Source organism: Pangasianodon hypophthalmus, chromosome 16 (assembly GCF_027358585.1).
Source record: "Pangasianodon hypophthalmus isolate fPanHyp1 chromosome 16, fPanHyp1.pri, whole genome shotgun sequence".
Taxonomy (NCBI): domain Eukaryota; kingdom Metazoa; phylum Chordata; class Actinopteri; order Siluriformes; family Pangasiidae; genus Pangasianodon; species Pangasianodon hypophthalmus.
Genome location: NC_069725.1, coordinates 24296067 through 24310914, shown reverse-complemented (window position 1 = coordinate 24310914; position 14848 = coordinate 24296067). Strand labels below are relative to the sequence as shown.

At 42.0% G+C, this 14848-nt stretch overlaps 1 protein-coding gene across 2 annotated transcripts in view; it reads left to right on the top strand.

The window, feature by feature from the left end:
• Positions 1-1882: 1882 nt before the first annotated feature.
• nhsa (Nance-Horan syndrome a (congenital cataracts and dental anomalies)) overlaps positions 1883-14848 on the top strand; it is a 55495-nt gene continuing 42529 nt past the window's right edge. Inside the window, exon 1 of one of the 2 annotated variants that reach the window (XM_053240900.1) lies at positions 1883-2452. In XM_053240900.1, coding sequence (XP_053096875.1) covers positions 2164-2452 — 289 coding nt within the window. In that variant the 5' untranslated portion in view covers positions 1883-2163. The remainder of the gene's footprint in view (positions 2453-14848) is intronic. The other variant, XM_053240901.1, reaches the window with a different exon arrangement.

The following is a 14848-nucleotide window of genomic DNA, read 5'->3' as shown; positions in this document are numbered from 1 at the left end:
ATCAACTAAGTGAAGTTGTCCAAGTGCACTATTTTGTAGCCGTGTCCAAAAATAATATGTGTAGTAATATGTGTTTTTTAAATTGTACAATCCTGCTTACTTGGTATTCTAAATTATTTTTATTTATTAAATCATTAATATTAAAATGATTAAAGTAATTAAAGTAAAAATCAGCCTACAGTATATAGTAAATAATTCTATTTATATTTATTATTCATTCTAAAAATTTACTAATAGAAGAATTGCTTTTTCTTCTTCAGTTTAAAACTATAAATTATATTTAGAATTAAAAATAATATAAAATAATCCTAAAGATAAATTTATACTCTAATTGTAAATAAATCATTATAATTTTAAAAAGAATTTTTACTTGATTGTTATTATCCATTTTTTTCATATTGAAAAAAAAATATTAAAATAATAAAATTTTACTCATTTTGCTGGGACTTTTTAAAATTCTAACGTAATAAAATTAATTCTAAAATTATTTTTCTGTAGTAATAATGAGAGGGTGTAGATGGGCAGGATCAGTTGGGGGAACACACACTACTCACATTACTGCACACACACACACACACACACACACACAGATAGATATAGACAGTCAAATTTGTTCATGGCAGCTGACACACATAGGGGTCAAAGGTCACATGACTATTTGATGCATTCTGTACACTGACTCTCCCTGTCTATTCCACACACACACACACACACACACACACTCAGAGTGTGTATTAGATTTGTGTGCCCCAGCTCGTCACGCCATCCGACTCTTTCACATTCGCTGAGTGCGGACTTCACTAAATCCATCCAGCCAAATCTAAAGCCTCTTCCTGTAGAGAGAGAGAGAGCGGCTGACGTCAGCACACACACACACACACACACACACACACGTACACACACACAATTATGGCCACAAGAAATCTGACTTTCCAACCACACACTCCTGTACATCTGACACTGAACATATAACACAATTCTGTTCCATTCTGTTCTCTATAAGGAGTAAAACACTCTGTGTGTCGTGCTGTTACAGGAAAATAATCCACAACAGGGTGGAGTGATGAAGCCGAGTTACTGTCACCACCCTGAAGTTGATTATTTTCCTAGAGCAGCACGTCCCCAAGTGTTTTATTCCTCTTACACCACAGCCACTGATCACTATTATTATGTAATACAAAATGACATGTCATACTTTTTATCCATTTATTGTTACATTTAATGTTGTGGAACATCAGTGAAACAAGTTAGTTCGTGTTGTCACTTACGTTATAGCAGCTATAAACACTCGTTCCCTCACCAGCTTCACCAGTTAATAAGACAAATAATCTCAGCTTGTCGTGTTACTGAGAAACCACAAAGAAGCGTAAACTCCTCTGTCCTGAAGACGTCGGAAAACGTCAAGTTACAGCTTTACCTCTGACACTGGAGACTCCTTCCAGAAATGTTACATAAACATCTCCTTACTTCAAGAAAACTTCACCACATCAATAATTTTTAAAAGCTGTTTACTATTAGCGGTGCGTCTGCTGCACACGTCCCTGTGAATGAGCTGTTACTATAGAAACGATATCAGAACCAGCGCATTAATATAAACCTGCACTACTGTCAGAGCTGCTGTTCTAGAAAACTAATCAACACCTTCTGACCAATCAGGGTCCAGCACTCAGCAGCTCTGTGGTGTAGAGTACAGTTATAGTATGCTAGAGCTACTCTGCTGTAATAGTGTATAATAGTGTATAATAGTGTATAATAGTGTATAATAGTGTATAATAGTGGGAATGATCCGCTCCGCTCTGATCCGTTCCGGGTGTTAGGTGAAGCTCCGCGCGTGCACCCGCCCCCGGTTTAAATCAGTGGTAAACAGCGCGCGCAGCTCCGCCGTGTCTCACAGTGCAGTCACCCTCACGAGCTCGGCGCGGTGCTCCGGTGCGACCAGGATGGAGCCCGAGCCGCGAGCGCGCTTCGAGCCTCCGGAATAAAAAAGAAAGTCTTGGGATCCCGCGGGTGGAAAAAAAACAAAAAAACAAAAAACATATCTAAATTTATATATATTTTTTTTATTCTTTGCAATAGCAAGGAATAAACTTCTAAACTTCCTAGTGGGATTTTATACTTCGAGCGCGCGCTGTTGGGAAAAAATAAAATAGTAAAATTAAAAACATGCCCTTCGCCAAGCGGACGGTGGAGCCGCAGCGGCTGTGCAGGAGCGCGGAGCCGGGAGAGGAAGGCTCTCCGCCGGGGCTGCTGGATGACCTGTGCGCGGTCAGTAACGCCGCTCTGTCCCGCACCGTGCGCCAGCTGTCGGACGTGGCGCGGCACGCGGGCTCGCTCTTCCACGAGCTGGAGCGCGAGCTGGCGCACACCGACCGGCGGCTGCGGGATCTGCGGGAGAAAGTGCGCCGCATGGAGAGGAGCACCGAGGAGCTGGACCCCAAACAGGAAGTAGTGCGTGAGTGAAAAATATTTACTCCTGTTGTTATTGTTGTTGTTGTTGTCTTTAAACCGGTTTAACACTGTTTACATTCCTGTGCTCCATGGCAACAGTGTGCCTGGAGAAAGTTTTCTAAAGTTTTGTGGAATGTCGCGTATCCGTGTTTTCTTTCTGTATTCTGACGCACTGGAATTAGAGGAGGAATATCTGACACAAGAAAAAAAACAAAACATCAAAGTATTTAATCTGAAACACAGTGAGATTATGAGTCACATTACTGAGTCGATTCTTGCAAACAGCAATGGATCTGTGCGTGATTTGATTCATTTGATTCAGATTCAGTTCATTTGAATCAGAATCTGATTCAGACCACAGTTTTTTGTCCACTGTTTTTATTTATTTATTTATTATATACCTACAGTATATAGGACAACATACTTTTAGCTTGTGTAATGTGAAACACACACACACACACACACACACACACTACCATATCCGTATCAGTGTCTCTGCTGCACTGAGAATGAACCACCATCCACATCATATCAGCTCAGTGGTGAGGTAGAGGGGTGCCAATACTTTGTGCAGAGGAACAGATGGACTACATCTAGCAAGTGAGCAGTATGACAGGTGAGTCTGATGAAATGGACAAAAGGTGTGTAAGCAATAGAAAATGAAAGAACTAAGCCAGTAGACTGTGATTGTGAATACTATAAAAGGGCTTGGCGCTTTTTGATGACATCATCATGTTAACACACAACCTGTCACTTTTTGTTTTTTTTTTTTTAGAAATCCCTCTGATAACATGTACACATTCCAGTGGAAGTAGTCATTTAGGAGATATACACACTGTAGGGGCTCATCTCCCTTCTCCACTCTGTGTGTGTGTGTGTGTGTGTGTGTGTGTGTGTGTGTGTGAGAGAGAGAGAGAGAGAGAGAGAGAGAGTGAGTGTGTTTAATGTGATGATGCTCCATTAGACAAGTGTGTGTGCGTCAGTGTTCATCTGGAGTGTGTCATACACCACTGATCTGTTTATACACCGCTTCCATCTATCTCTTTCTCAGTCTATCTCTCTCTCTCTCACACACACTCTCTCTCTCTCTCTCTCTCTCTCTCCCCATAACAATGTTGTTACACAATTATACACCAGCAACTGCGCATTTCTTTTCTTCACACTGTCTCATTCTCTCTCCAGTCAGCTGTTTTTCATTCTATCTCTTTCTTTACACTCATTCTCTCTCAATCCCTCCATCCCTTCCCTATTCACCATTTCTCCCTCTCTCTCTCTCTCTCTCTATCTGTCTATCTCTTGCTCTGTTTTCATCTCCCCATGTCTTCCCTTTCTCCCTCTCATTCCTTGTTTTACATTCTCTCTCTCTCTCTCCCTCTTTCTTTTTTCTTTCTTTCTTTCTTTCTTCTCACTGCATCACTTCTTCTCTTCGTTTTTCTCCATCTCTCACTGAGTGTTTAGCTCTTTGTCTGTTCTCACAATCGTCTTTCACATTCCCTTTCTGTCTTTCCCTTTCCCATTTTTTCTTTCCCTTCCTCTCAGTCTCTCTCTCCTTCTCTTTTTTTAAAAAAACCCTCCCCCTCTCCACATTGCCCCGCCCTCCCAAGTGATCACAACATGCCCCCTGGGGCTCAGGGAGAGAGTCTGGCCCTGTAAAAGGTCAGAGGTCAGGGAGCACTGACAGGCTGACGCTGAGCACCTGTGGATGCAGGAATTCCCACAATGCCCTGCTCTTTCAGCTTTCAGGAAGCACTGATTGGCCAGAGTTTTTATTATTATTTTTCCTGCAGGCAAGATTTTGTGCAAATGTCAGATTGAGACACGACTTCCTTCCTTCTTTCCTTCCTTCCTTCCTTCCTTCCTTCTTTCCTTCTTTCCTTCCTTCCTCCGAGTGCTGCCTTCATCGGCTGCTTGTCTTATTCGAATTGAGACACTTCGCCTGTCAGTGTGTTATCTAGACATTGGATTAGGACACGCCCCATCGCCCTTGATTTTTATTTTTTTTTCCCTGTCAGGCTCCTCAGCGTTGGATTGGGGCATGACCCAATGCCATCCTGTCTCTGACCGCTTCCTTATAAGGCAGCGTTGTCTTTATTTCTGTTTCAGACAGTAAGTAGTGCACACGTCGCAATGGAACACAACCCAATGCCTTTCTGCTTTATTAGTCAGCATCTCATTTGGGACATGACCAACTCCTTCCTGCCATTCTGTTTCTGAGTAAATATTTTACAGTTTCTTACACTTCTAAAGTGGGCAGAAATTGGATTGGGACAGGACTCACTCGTGTTTCAGAGTGCTCCCTATTTAGCAGCACATATTTTGTCTGTTATGTCATCAGGACATATTTTATGAAAATAGTGAACTGAGACAAGACTCTTCCATATTTTACTTCCTTCCTAGGAAAGTGTGTCGCCTGAGTGGGCGGCATTTCACATTTTCCATTCTGATTGGGAACACGAACTAACTTGTTCCTGCAGCCTTTTAATTCTTCCCTTTCAGACGCCTCATTATGATTGGGACACGACCCTGATGCCATCCTGATTAGAAATGATTTTTCCGTTTGAAACACAGCCATAAATCATAACACCTCTGCTCAGACACCCAGTCTTTTATCTCACGTAGAGAGTCCTGATTTTCTGCGTGTGTGTGTTTGTGTGTGAGTGAGTGTGTGTGTTTGTGTGTGTGAGTGAGTGTGTGTGTTTCAGTTTGAATCAGACCCTGTAATTATAGTGAATGAGCAGTCAAAACAAAACCTCACAATTATAGCACACTGTAAAACCTTGTGTGTGTGTGTGTGTGTGTGTGTGTGCGTGTGTGTGTGTGTTCGCATGTATATGTTTGCTAAATTCCTTTAATTGTTGTGTTAATGCAGTTGTGAATGCACCTCCCCCTTTGTTTAACAGTGTAGAGCCTAAAGGCACACACACACAGAGCTCATCTCAATCACAATCACTGCTAATGTGCGTGCGTGTGTGTGTGTGTGTGAGACAGGTTACTCTACAGCAGTAGCTACATTAAAGCTGTCCAATAGAGACTTGCAGCTAATTACACTTTCAGCTAGGGCTGGGACTCGTTACTGTTACCATCCTGAAGCTGATTATTTTCCTAAAACAGCAGTTTATAGTTACATTTAATGTCCGTGAAACAAGTTCTCTTTACGTTATAGCAGCTATATTCTCTCACCAGCTTCTCTTTTTTCTCTCTCTTAAAGTTAATAAGACAAAAAAACCGCAGCTTGTCATGTTACCGAGAAACCACAAAGAAGCGTAAACTCCTCTGTCCTGAAGATGTCGGAAAACTTAAAGTTACAGCTTTACCTCTGACTGTTACAAAGCGCTGACACTGGAGACTCCTTCCATACATGTTAAATGTACAGAAAACAATTAAGTTTAACACTTACATTTAAACAATTAAATGTAATTTTTTAAAAATCTGTTTATGTGGAGCGTCCGCTGTACAAGTCCCTGTGAATGAGCTGTTACTATAGAAACGATAACGTATTAAAACGAGTGCATTAATATAAACCTGCGATTTGCAGCTGCACTACTGTCAGAGCTGCTGCTCTAGAAAACTAATCAACACCTTCTGACCAATCAGAATGCAGAATTCAACAGCTCTGTGGAGGGATAACTGAAGATACAGATGTTTTAACTTGGTAACCAAAGCCTTATACTCTGTGTGTGTGTGTGTGTGTGTGTGTGTGAGAGTGAGAGAGAGAGTGTGTGTGTGTGTGTGTGTGTGTGTGTGAGAGAGAGAGAGAGAGAGAGAGAGCGCGTATGTGTGTGCGTGTGACGTCAGACGTGATGCTGACAGAATCAGGCCACAAAATGCTGGAAGCTCTCTCTCTGTATTTAGACCAGACATTTTTCACATGAGTCACTGCGTACATGCGCTATCCCTGTGCTTCATGCATGGCTGTGTGTGTGTGTGTGTGTGTGTGTGTGTATGTTGCGTAATAGAGAGATGCCCCTCTTTATCTCTCTGTTCTGTTTACATCAACAATCCAGCTGAGAAGCTTGCATAGGAGCACACATGTGTTTCTGTGTGTGTGTGTGTGTGTGTGTGTGTGTGTGTGTGTGTGTGTGGTGCACGTGCCTGGCTCTGTGCCTTAGTCAGAGTGTGTGTTGCTTTGAGGGAAATCTGGAAAAGTTCGACACTTTCTCCTTCCTTTTGGAGTGTGTATATTACACACACACACACACACACACCCAGTACTGTCTGTGTGGAACACTGTTGCTAGGAAACCTGGAAATATGGACGCTGTGCAGGTGCTTAGCTAGTGACTGAGACCGACAGCTTAGCTAGCTTTTAAGTCTTTTTTATAGATAATGTGATGGCACAGGGACACTGGAAATGAGTCAGAAGTGTTGGAAATATCAATTTACCTCAGATGTGTTGTTAAATTTGCAAAAAAATGCTCCTTACAACTACAATTACACAGAAATTACACTTAGCATTGATTGACCACTGACTAAACCTTTCATAGATTTTGTTAATTGGAAAAAAACATCAGAAATATTACAAAATTTTGACTTCTATGTTATGAATGTTGTGATTAATTAAAGATCAGGAACATAATATGATGTAGAATCTTTTTTATAAACACGTTGCCACACAACTCCATTTTGATTATAGCGTTAGCAAAGGTAGCAGACACTCCATAATCACACTAAACCGTTTCCTCAGTCATGTTCTTCTGGCAGATGGTGAAGTGATGCAAAGTGACACAAAACACACACACACACACACACACACTCCTCCTTTCCCTGTTGTGGTAGTTGCGCAATGTTTGGAGTAAGACTTAAAGCAAAACTCTTTCTGTTTCTCACTAGCAGTAGGAATCTGATAAGCTCACTAAACGTGAAATCCAAGCTGAGATGAGCATCTGAGTCTGTGTGTGTGTGTGTGTGTGTGTGTGGGTGTTTTAACTCCCTAACAGATTATTTACACTCTGAATGAATAGTGTCATTAGCTTTAGAGAAGGAGAGCCCGTCCTGCAGTTCTGTAGAAGTGCCTTATTTGAATGTGATGATGTAATATATGAAAATGGATGCTCAGGTGCTGATAATGAGACGGCGCCATGTCACACGCAGGGAGGGTTATAGCGGGTTTATATGCATCATATGGACAGATTGAGGCCATGGAGGTGCTAATCTCAGTCTGAAAACTTCCACTGAACTGAAAGTCATCTATTTTCATATACATCCACTGGCCACTTTGATAAGAACACCCGTACCCCTGCTTTTTCATGCAGTCATCCAATCAGCCAATCATGTGGCAGCAGTGCAGTGCATAAAATCATACAGATACAGGTCAAGACCTTCGGTTAATGTTCACGTCAAACATTAGAATGGGGAAAAATCTCTGTGATGTCATTGACTCTGACTGTAGGAAGGTTGTTGGTGTCAGTTTGAGTATTTTAGAAACTCTAGAGTTTACACAGAGTGGTGTGAAAAACGTCCAGTTGTGAGGCGCCATGTTGATGAGAGAGAGCTAACAGGAAGGCTACGATAACGCAAATAACTCTTTACAGCCGTGGTGAGCAGAAAAGCAGAATACACAGCACTTTAAATGTTGAGGGGGATGAGATACATCAGCAGACGAACACACTCACTGATTAAGTTTAATATAAGCAATATTTTATTTGATATAATTTGATACACAGATTTATTGTATTGAGAGCCTTGGAATGTAAGCAGGCCTGTGGATTTTTGAGTGTGTGTGTGTGTGTGTGTGTGTGTGTGTGTGAGGCTGGTCGGCATTCCGGTGTAGAGGGTGGAGCTCATACAATGAAGCATTAGACCTTGAGAAAGTTCATGAACCCTAAAACTGTGGTAGAGTGACGCATGTAGATAATAAACCCTGATTATTGGTTTTGTGTGTGTGTGTGTGTGTGTGTGTGTGTGTGTGTGTGTGTGTGTTATTTATGCTCTAAAATAAATGGCATGAAATTTCCCATGGCAAAGCTCAGACGTTCTCAGACCTTTAACCTTTACAAAGCAATTCCAGCAGCAGGATCGTGACAGTGTATTTAACGAGATTTCTAAAGAAAAAAATTCACACTGTGAGCAGTTCTGTACAGATTTTTTTTTCTAATTTATAATCCATATATAAAATCGCAGTAGCTCATCGCCAGTTATACGATTAAAGCCGATCAATCGAATTTACGCAAACTCGGGAATGAAACGTCGGATACGAACGATTTCCGTCCAATAACCTGATTTTCATTCAGACTAGATTTCCAGTGTAAATGCTCCTGCGAACAATTTACGATTAAATTCATTCATATCCAGCATGATGCATGAGGCTCATTGATGCTTTTATTTAATGTCCACAAAAGTAAATAATTTAACACTTTAAAAAACGGGAAAATACAATATTCTGTACAAAAATTGTTTTACAATTATAACAGCTATAACACATCACTCTGCTACTTTTAATCAGAGTGTACTTGTCAGAAAACTTCTGATGATACCACTGATATCTCAGAAAAGTGTATTGTGACATAATTTATCACAATATCAATATTATATCATCATTTAATTGAGCCAGAGCAATTTAGCAACAAAAAATAGAGATAAATAAATTAAACTCTGTTACAAAGTGGTTGTAGTGCTTCAGGATTTGTTGGACAAATCGGTGGACGTTGTTACTTATAAAAAAAACCAGCAGATTTAAATTAAATACATTGAATTGAGCATTGTAGCCAATTTTATTTTTTTATTTCATTGTGTGTGTGTGTGTGTGTGTGTGTGTGTGGACATATCTGTTATGAGCTTTAAGGTATAGTGAAAGATAACACAGTTCACCTTTAAAAAAAATTCAGAAAAAAATAGTCAGGTTTGATTTCTTCAGAAAGGCATCAAAGGCATTCCTTCACTCTTAAATCATTCTCTTAAACCAATAATCCACACACACACACACACATGCACACACGAACACACACACACACACACACACACACACACACTCACACACATGCTGAAACATCCATACACTGTGATTTCAGAGATGAAACACACTCTGGTGTCCTGTCTCTGTGGACGCGTGTATTTATGACTCCCCAACAATAATCATGGTAATAATGATAATAACGCCACTTACCTCTTCTCTCCTCTTTCATTTCGAGGGCAGGTAGTAGGTTGTGTGAGGCCACTAATTTGGTCCCAATGAGAGAGAGGGAGAGTGTGTGTGTGTGTGTGTATGTGTGTGTGTGGGTGTGTGGGTCGTAAATACAGTGTGTGTAATCAGCGAGTGCTTTGTAGTGGTTGCCAGACTCCTGCAAACTGTCTAAAGAAGATTGCAGCCATAAACACCCCATACAAACCAGACTGACCTCTGCACTGCTGGATATTAACCACCTGATCTGTGTGTGTGAGTGTGTGTGTGTCTGAGTGTGTGTGTGTCTGAGTGTGTGTGTGTGTGAGTGTGTGTGTGTTCATTGTGTGTGTGTTTGGCCTTAACTGCAGCCGACAATGATAGCAGTCAGAGAGAAAACAATTTCCATTTATTTTTTCCTGGGAACAAAGTTCAGAGTAAAGCCACACACACACACACACACACACACACACACACACACACACATGATCAGAAATGAACCACAAGGAGCTTTATTTTCCAGACTTCTTTATATCACACACACTTCATTATCAGAGTGTGATAAATCAGATGTAACTCAAATCCTTTCCGCGTATACTTTTATAAATACGTGATGCAGAGCACGGCCAATCACAGAGCCCCATCAGGACACTGGACCAATCACAGAGCTCCATCAGGAGTCTGGACCAATTACAGAGCTCCATCAGGACACTGGACCAATCACAGAGCTCCATCAGGAGTCTGGACCAATTACAGATCTCCATCAGGAGTCTGGACCAATCACAGAACTCCATCAGGACACTGGACCAATCACAGAGCTCCATCAGGACACTGGACCAATTACAGAGCTCCATCAGGAGTCTGGACCAATCACAGAGCTCCATCAGGACACTGGACCAATCACAGAGCTCCTTCAGGACACTGGACCAATCACAGAGCTCCATCACGAGTCTGGACCAATTACAGAGCTCCATCAGGACACTGGACCAATCACAGAGCTCCATCAGGAGTCTGGACCAATTACAGATCTCCATCAGGAGTCTGGACCAATCACAGAACTCCATCAGGACACTGGACCAATCACAGAACTCCATCAGGACACTGGACCAATTACAGAGCTCCATCAGGAGTCTGGACCAATCACAGAGCTCCATCAGGACACTGGACCAATCACAGAGCTCCTTCAGGACACTGGACCAATCACAGAGCTCCATCAGGAGTCTGGACCAATCACAGAGCTCCATCAGGAGTCTGGACCAATCACAGAGCTCCATCAGGAGTCTGGACCAATCACAGAGCTCCATCAGGACACTGGACCAATCACAGAGCTCCATCACGAGTCTGGACCAATCACAGAGCTCCATCAGGACACTGGACCAATCACAGAGCTCCTTCAGGACACTGGACCAATTACAGAGCTCCATCAGGAGTCTGGACCAATCACAGAGCTCCATCAGGACACTGGACCAATCACAGAGCTCCATCAGGAGTCTGGACCAATCACAGAGCTCCATCAGGAGTCTGGACCAATTACAGAACTCCATCAGGACACTGGACCAATCACAGAGCTCCTTCAGGACACTGGACCAATTACAGAGCTCCATCAGGAGTCTGGACCAATTACAGAGCTCCATCAGGAGTCTGGACCAATCACAGAGCTCCATCAGGAGTCTGGACCAATTACAGAACTCCATCAGGACACTGGACCAATCACAGAACTCCATCAGGACACTGGACCAATTACAGAGCTCCATCAGGAGTCTGGACCAATCACAGAGCTCCATCAGGACACTGGACCAATCACAGAGCTCCATCAGGAGTCTGGACCAATCACAGAGCTCCATCAGGACACTGGACCAATCACAGAGCTCCATCACGAGTCTGGACCAATCACAGAGCTCCATCAGGACACTGGACCAATCACAGAGCTCCATCAGGACACTGGACCAGACATACAAAATAAACCTTAACTTTGCTCTTGTTAAATGCAGCAGCAAAAATATACACAAATAGAATTGATATAAATAAAGAAATACATTTAGGAGGAAATAATGGAGAAAATGCTTGAAATTTTGTAATTAACAAAACAGTATAGGATTGATGCATTGGCAATATTGTCAACTTTTCAATTAATGTTTTAATTTAATGGTTAAGAGAAATAACAGTTTACGCAACACTCAGGGAGAAAACGTAAGAGTGTATGTCGATTTTATTCGAGAAATCCCGCCCTGCCTGCGCACTGCATCTCACTGCACAAACCAGCTAAATTCTCACCCACGAATCCACCAGCATATGGAAAAATGACATAAATCAAATTAAAACGCTACCAGTCCTTAAAGCAGACCACCAAACTGGCACACTTAATCATTAAACACGTCCAGGGAAGGAAAATTCTAACCGAAGAATAAGTGATGTGGAGAGAGGAAGACGCCACAAAACCCCGAGTGCTGAGCGAGAGAAAAGTGACTTGGCAGTGCTGAGAGCGAGTGGAAGTGGAAGATGAAACACATTTTTCCTCGATTGCCAGAAACCCAATAAGAGCAGCATTCTTTCAGAATGAATAATGCATTCCCTGTTCGGTGATTCTGATGAACCGTACGCCGCGTCCTGGGACGGTGAACGCAGCAAGTCCTGACTGTGCGTCTCAGCTCTATACAAATACACAAATGATGAAAATGATGAAAATAATGAAACCGCACCAGTTTATTGGTAAGACGTTTGCTCTTCATGGCACAGAAGGACAACGTCTTGCTCTACACAAAGTATTGAATGGACCATGAATGGACAGTGCTAGCAAACGTGTAATATATCACATTTATTCCCAGCGTTACTGAGCATCAATATACACCTCTACTTTCTGTTCACATTTTATTATGTACACAATATACCTTTGTGCCTCTGTGTTTTATTTTATTTTTTATTTTACCTTTACAGTTTATTACCTCCTCTACTTATTCTTATTTAACTGCCTGCTTTGTTACTTAAATTTCACGTGACTTTTATACTAAACTGTGCAAACTGTGGGGTGGCAATAACTCTAAATTTATTGCCGCTTTGGCTAAATAATGACAGAAACACCAATAAAATGTTACACATGAGCCAAAATGAGAGACAAGGACACAGGAATATAAAGCAATACAGATGAGAAAGAGACCAGGCCGAGAGAAGAGAGAATTCGGAGACGAGACGGAGAACGTGTGTGTATCTGGGTTGTGTTTGTGAATGAAGCTGGCTGCCTGCTCGTCTGGACCACAGTCGCATTCCTCCTCTCGTCCTCTCTCACTCTTACACACACACACACACACACACACACACACAGAACAACCCTGACATTTCCTTTATCACCTTTTGGCGTGTGTGTAGGGAGTGTGTGTGTGGAATCTTGTGGGAATTCATCCTGATTTGAACTTCCCTAAACTAGTTTATGTCCAGGTCTTACGCCTACGTCAGTGTTTAATCTCCCTTGGACTCTGTAGAGCTGCTGCTGTAATCATAAAAACGGTCCTTTTTTCTGGAGCTGGGGCTGTTCGAGCCCAGAGTTTGATACAATTGATGAAGTGTGAACGTTGTCTTCGATCCTGAGAGTGGTCCAGAGATCTGATTCCTGGTCCTCTTGAAAATGGTGGTCTGGGGTTCACTTCAGCAGAACTGCGGGATGGATCACATCAGGTGCTGAAGCTATGAGAAGCTATGCTCGGTAACACGATTGGTTCAAGTTGTCACGATAGTTCCTGTTACTTCTTGTTATTTCTCATTTTATGATGCCAGGGAAAAAGTTCTTATGGTTATTGAATGGCTAAAAATCTTCTTTTATACAAGAATGACTTCACATTTTCAGATATTCCTGCATGATGACATGCCACGCATCCAAAAAGCGCCGTTCTTCACTGCTTGATTGCTGGAAGCACAGAGAAATAATTTTACAAAACAACAACTAGATGAACCTAGTGCCTACGATTTTGCAAACCTGAGTGCACAATGTGGCGTATACGGATTAGCCATATACGAATCGAGCCACGGGATCGGAAGGAACGGGTTCGTCTGTGTGAATGCATACCTGCGATATGAGCCCAGAACCAGAAACGAGCCCAGAACCAGACTCGGGTGTGAAAATACCCTTATTCACAATCTGCTCATACTGAACATCCTGACCCTGACCAAAACAAAGCACTTAGTACTTAGTACTAGCACTTAGCACAACAATTAGTAGCTGATTTTACAATATTCAGGTAGACGATGTTATGATCAGACTGATCATTTGTTCAAACTGTGCAACTAAACAAATCGAATGTTTTAAACAAACAAATTTTAATAGCTAAAGTCACTGGACATTTAAAATCTAATGTGAACCTCCAGACTAAAATCCACACTACATCATACCTGAATGTAAAGTCAGAGCGTAATAAATAACACTTTGCTAAAAAATCAAGCAACAGCAAACTGCGTTGTTCTTCCTGTAATTGTTCTGATGCAGAATATAGGGATGCTTTTTTAATGTGATAAAAAAAAAGCACTGAGGAATCGAACTGATATTAAATGAGTTTATTTTTGACTTAAGAAGCAAACAGTGGCATGACAGACTGTAGCTTATCGTATGAGACATCAAGGCATCAAGGCAGTGCAGCATGGGCTTGGGAAAACGCAATATGTCAAACAAGCCTAGGAGTAACTTGCAGACACGCCCCCCCCCCCCCCCCCCCCCCCCCCCCCCCACACACACACACACACACACACACACACACACACACACACACACTGAGTCAAGAAGCCTGTTCTGTGTGTATGGGGACTTCCCATGACATCTGAGACACATCCTGATATTTCCGAAAAGTCATGATACAAAGCTGGGAATTGTGTGTTATCACAGTGTGTGGAGTTACGTACACACTTCCATACTCACACACTTCTGTACTTACACACACCCTGCTGAGAGCAAAATGAGGACCACGAAGAGAAAGAAATATAAAACTCTTCAGCCCCGTTTACCTCATTTCTTCTTCTGTCTCCTTTCATTCTTTTATTCTCCATCATTAATGCTCCATTAGAGTTCTGAAATGTGGCTTTATTCCACACTGGGGAGCTTATAACATTTCAGCTCTTTTAGACACACACACACACACACACACACACTTCCAGTGGAATTGTAACGGAAGAACTCGACACACTTCAGAGGCTCTGTAAGCTTTTAAGAGCTCAAAGAAACCATTGTAATGTTACGACACACAGAGCAGGATGTTGTGTTCTGTATCGTTCACACACTCCAGCGTGTTTCGCTTAGGGTCGCGTAATACAACCATGTGCTAGC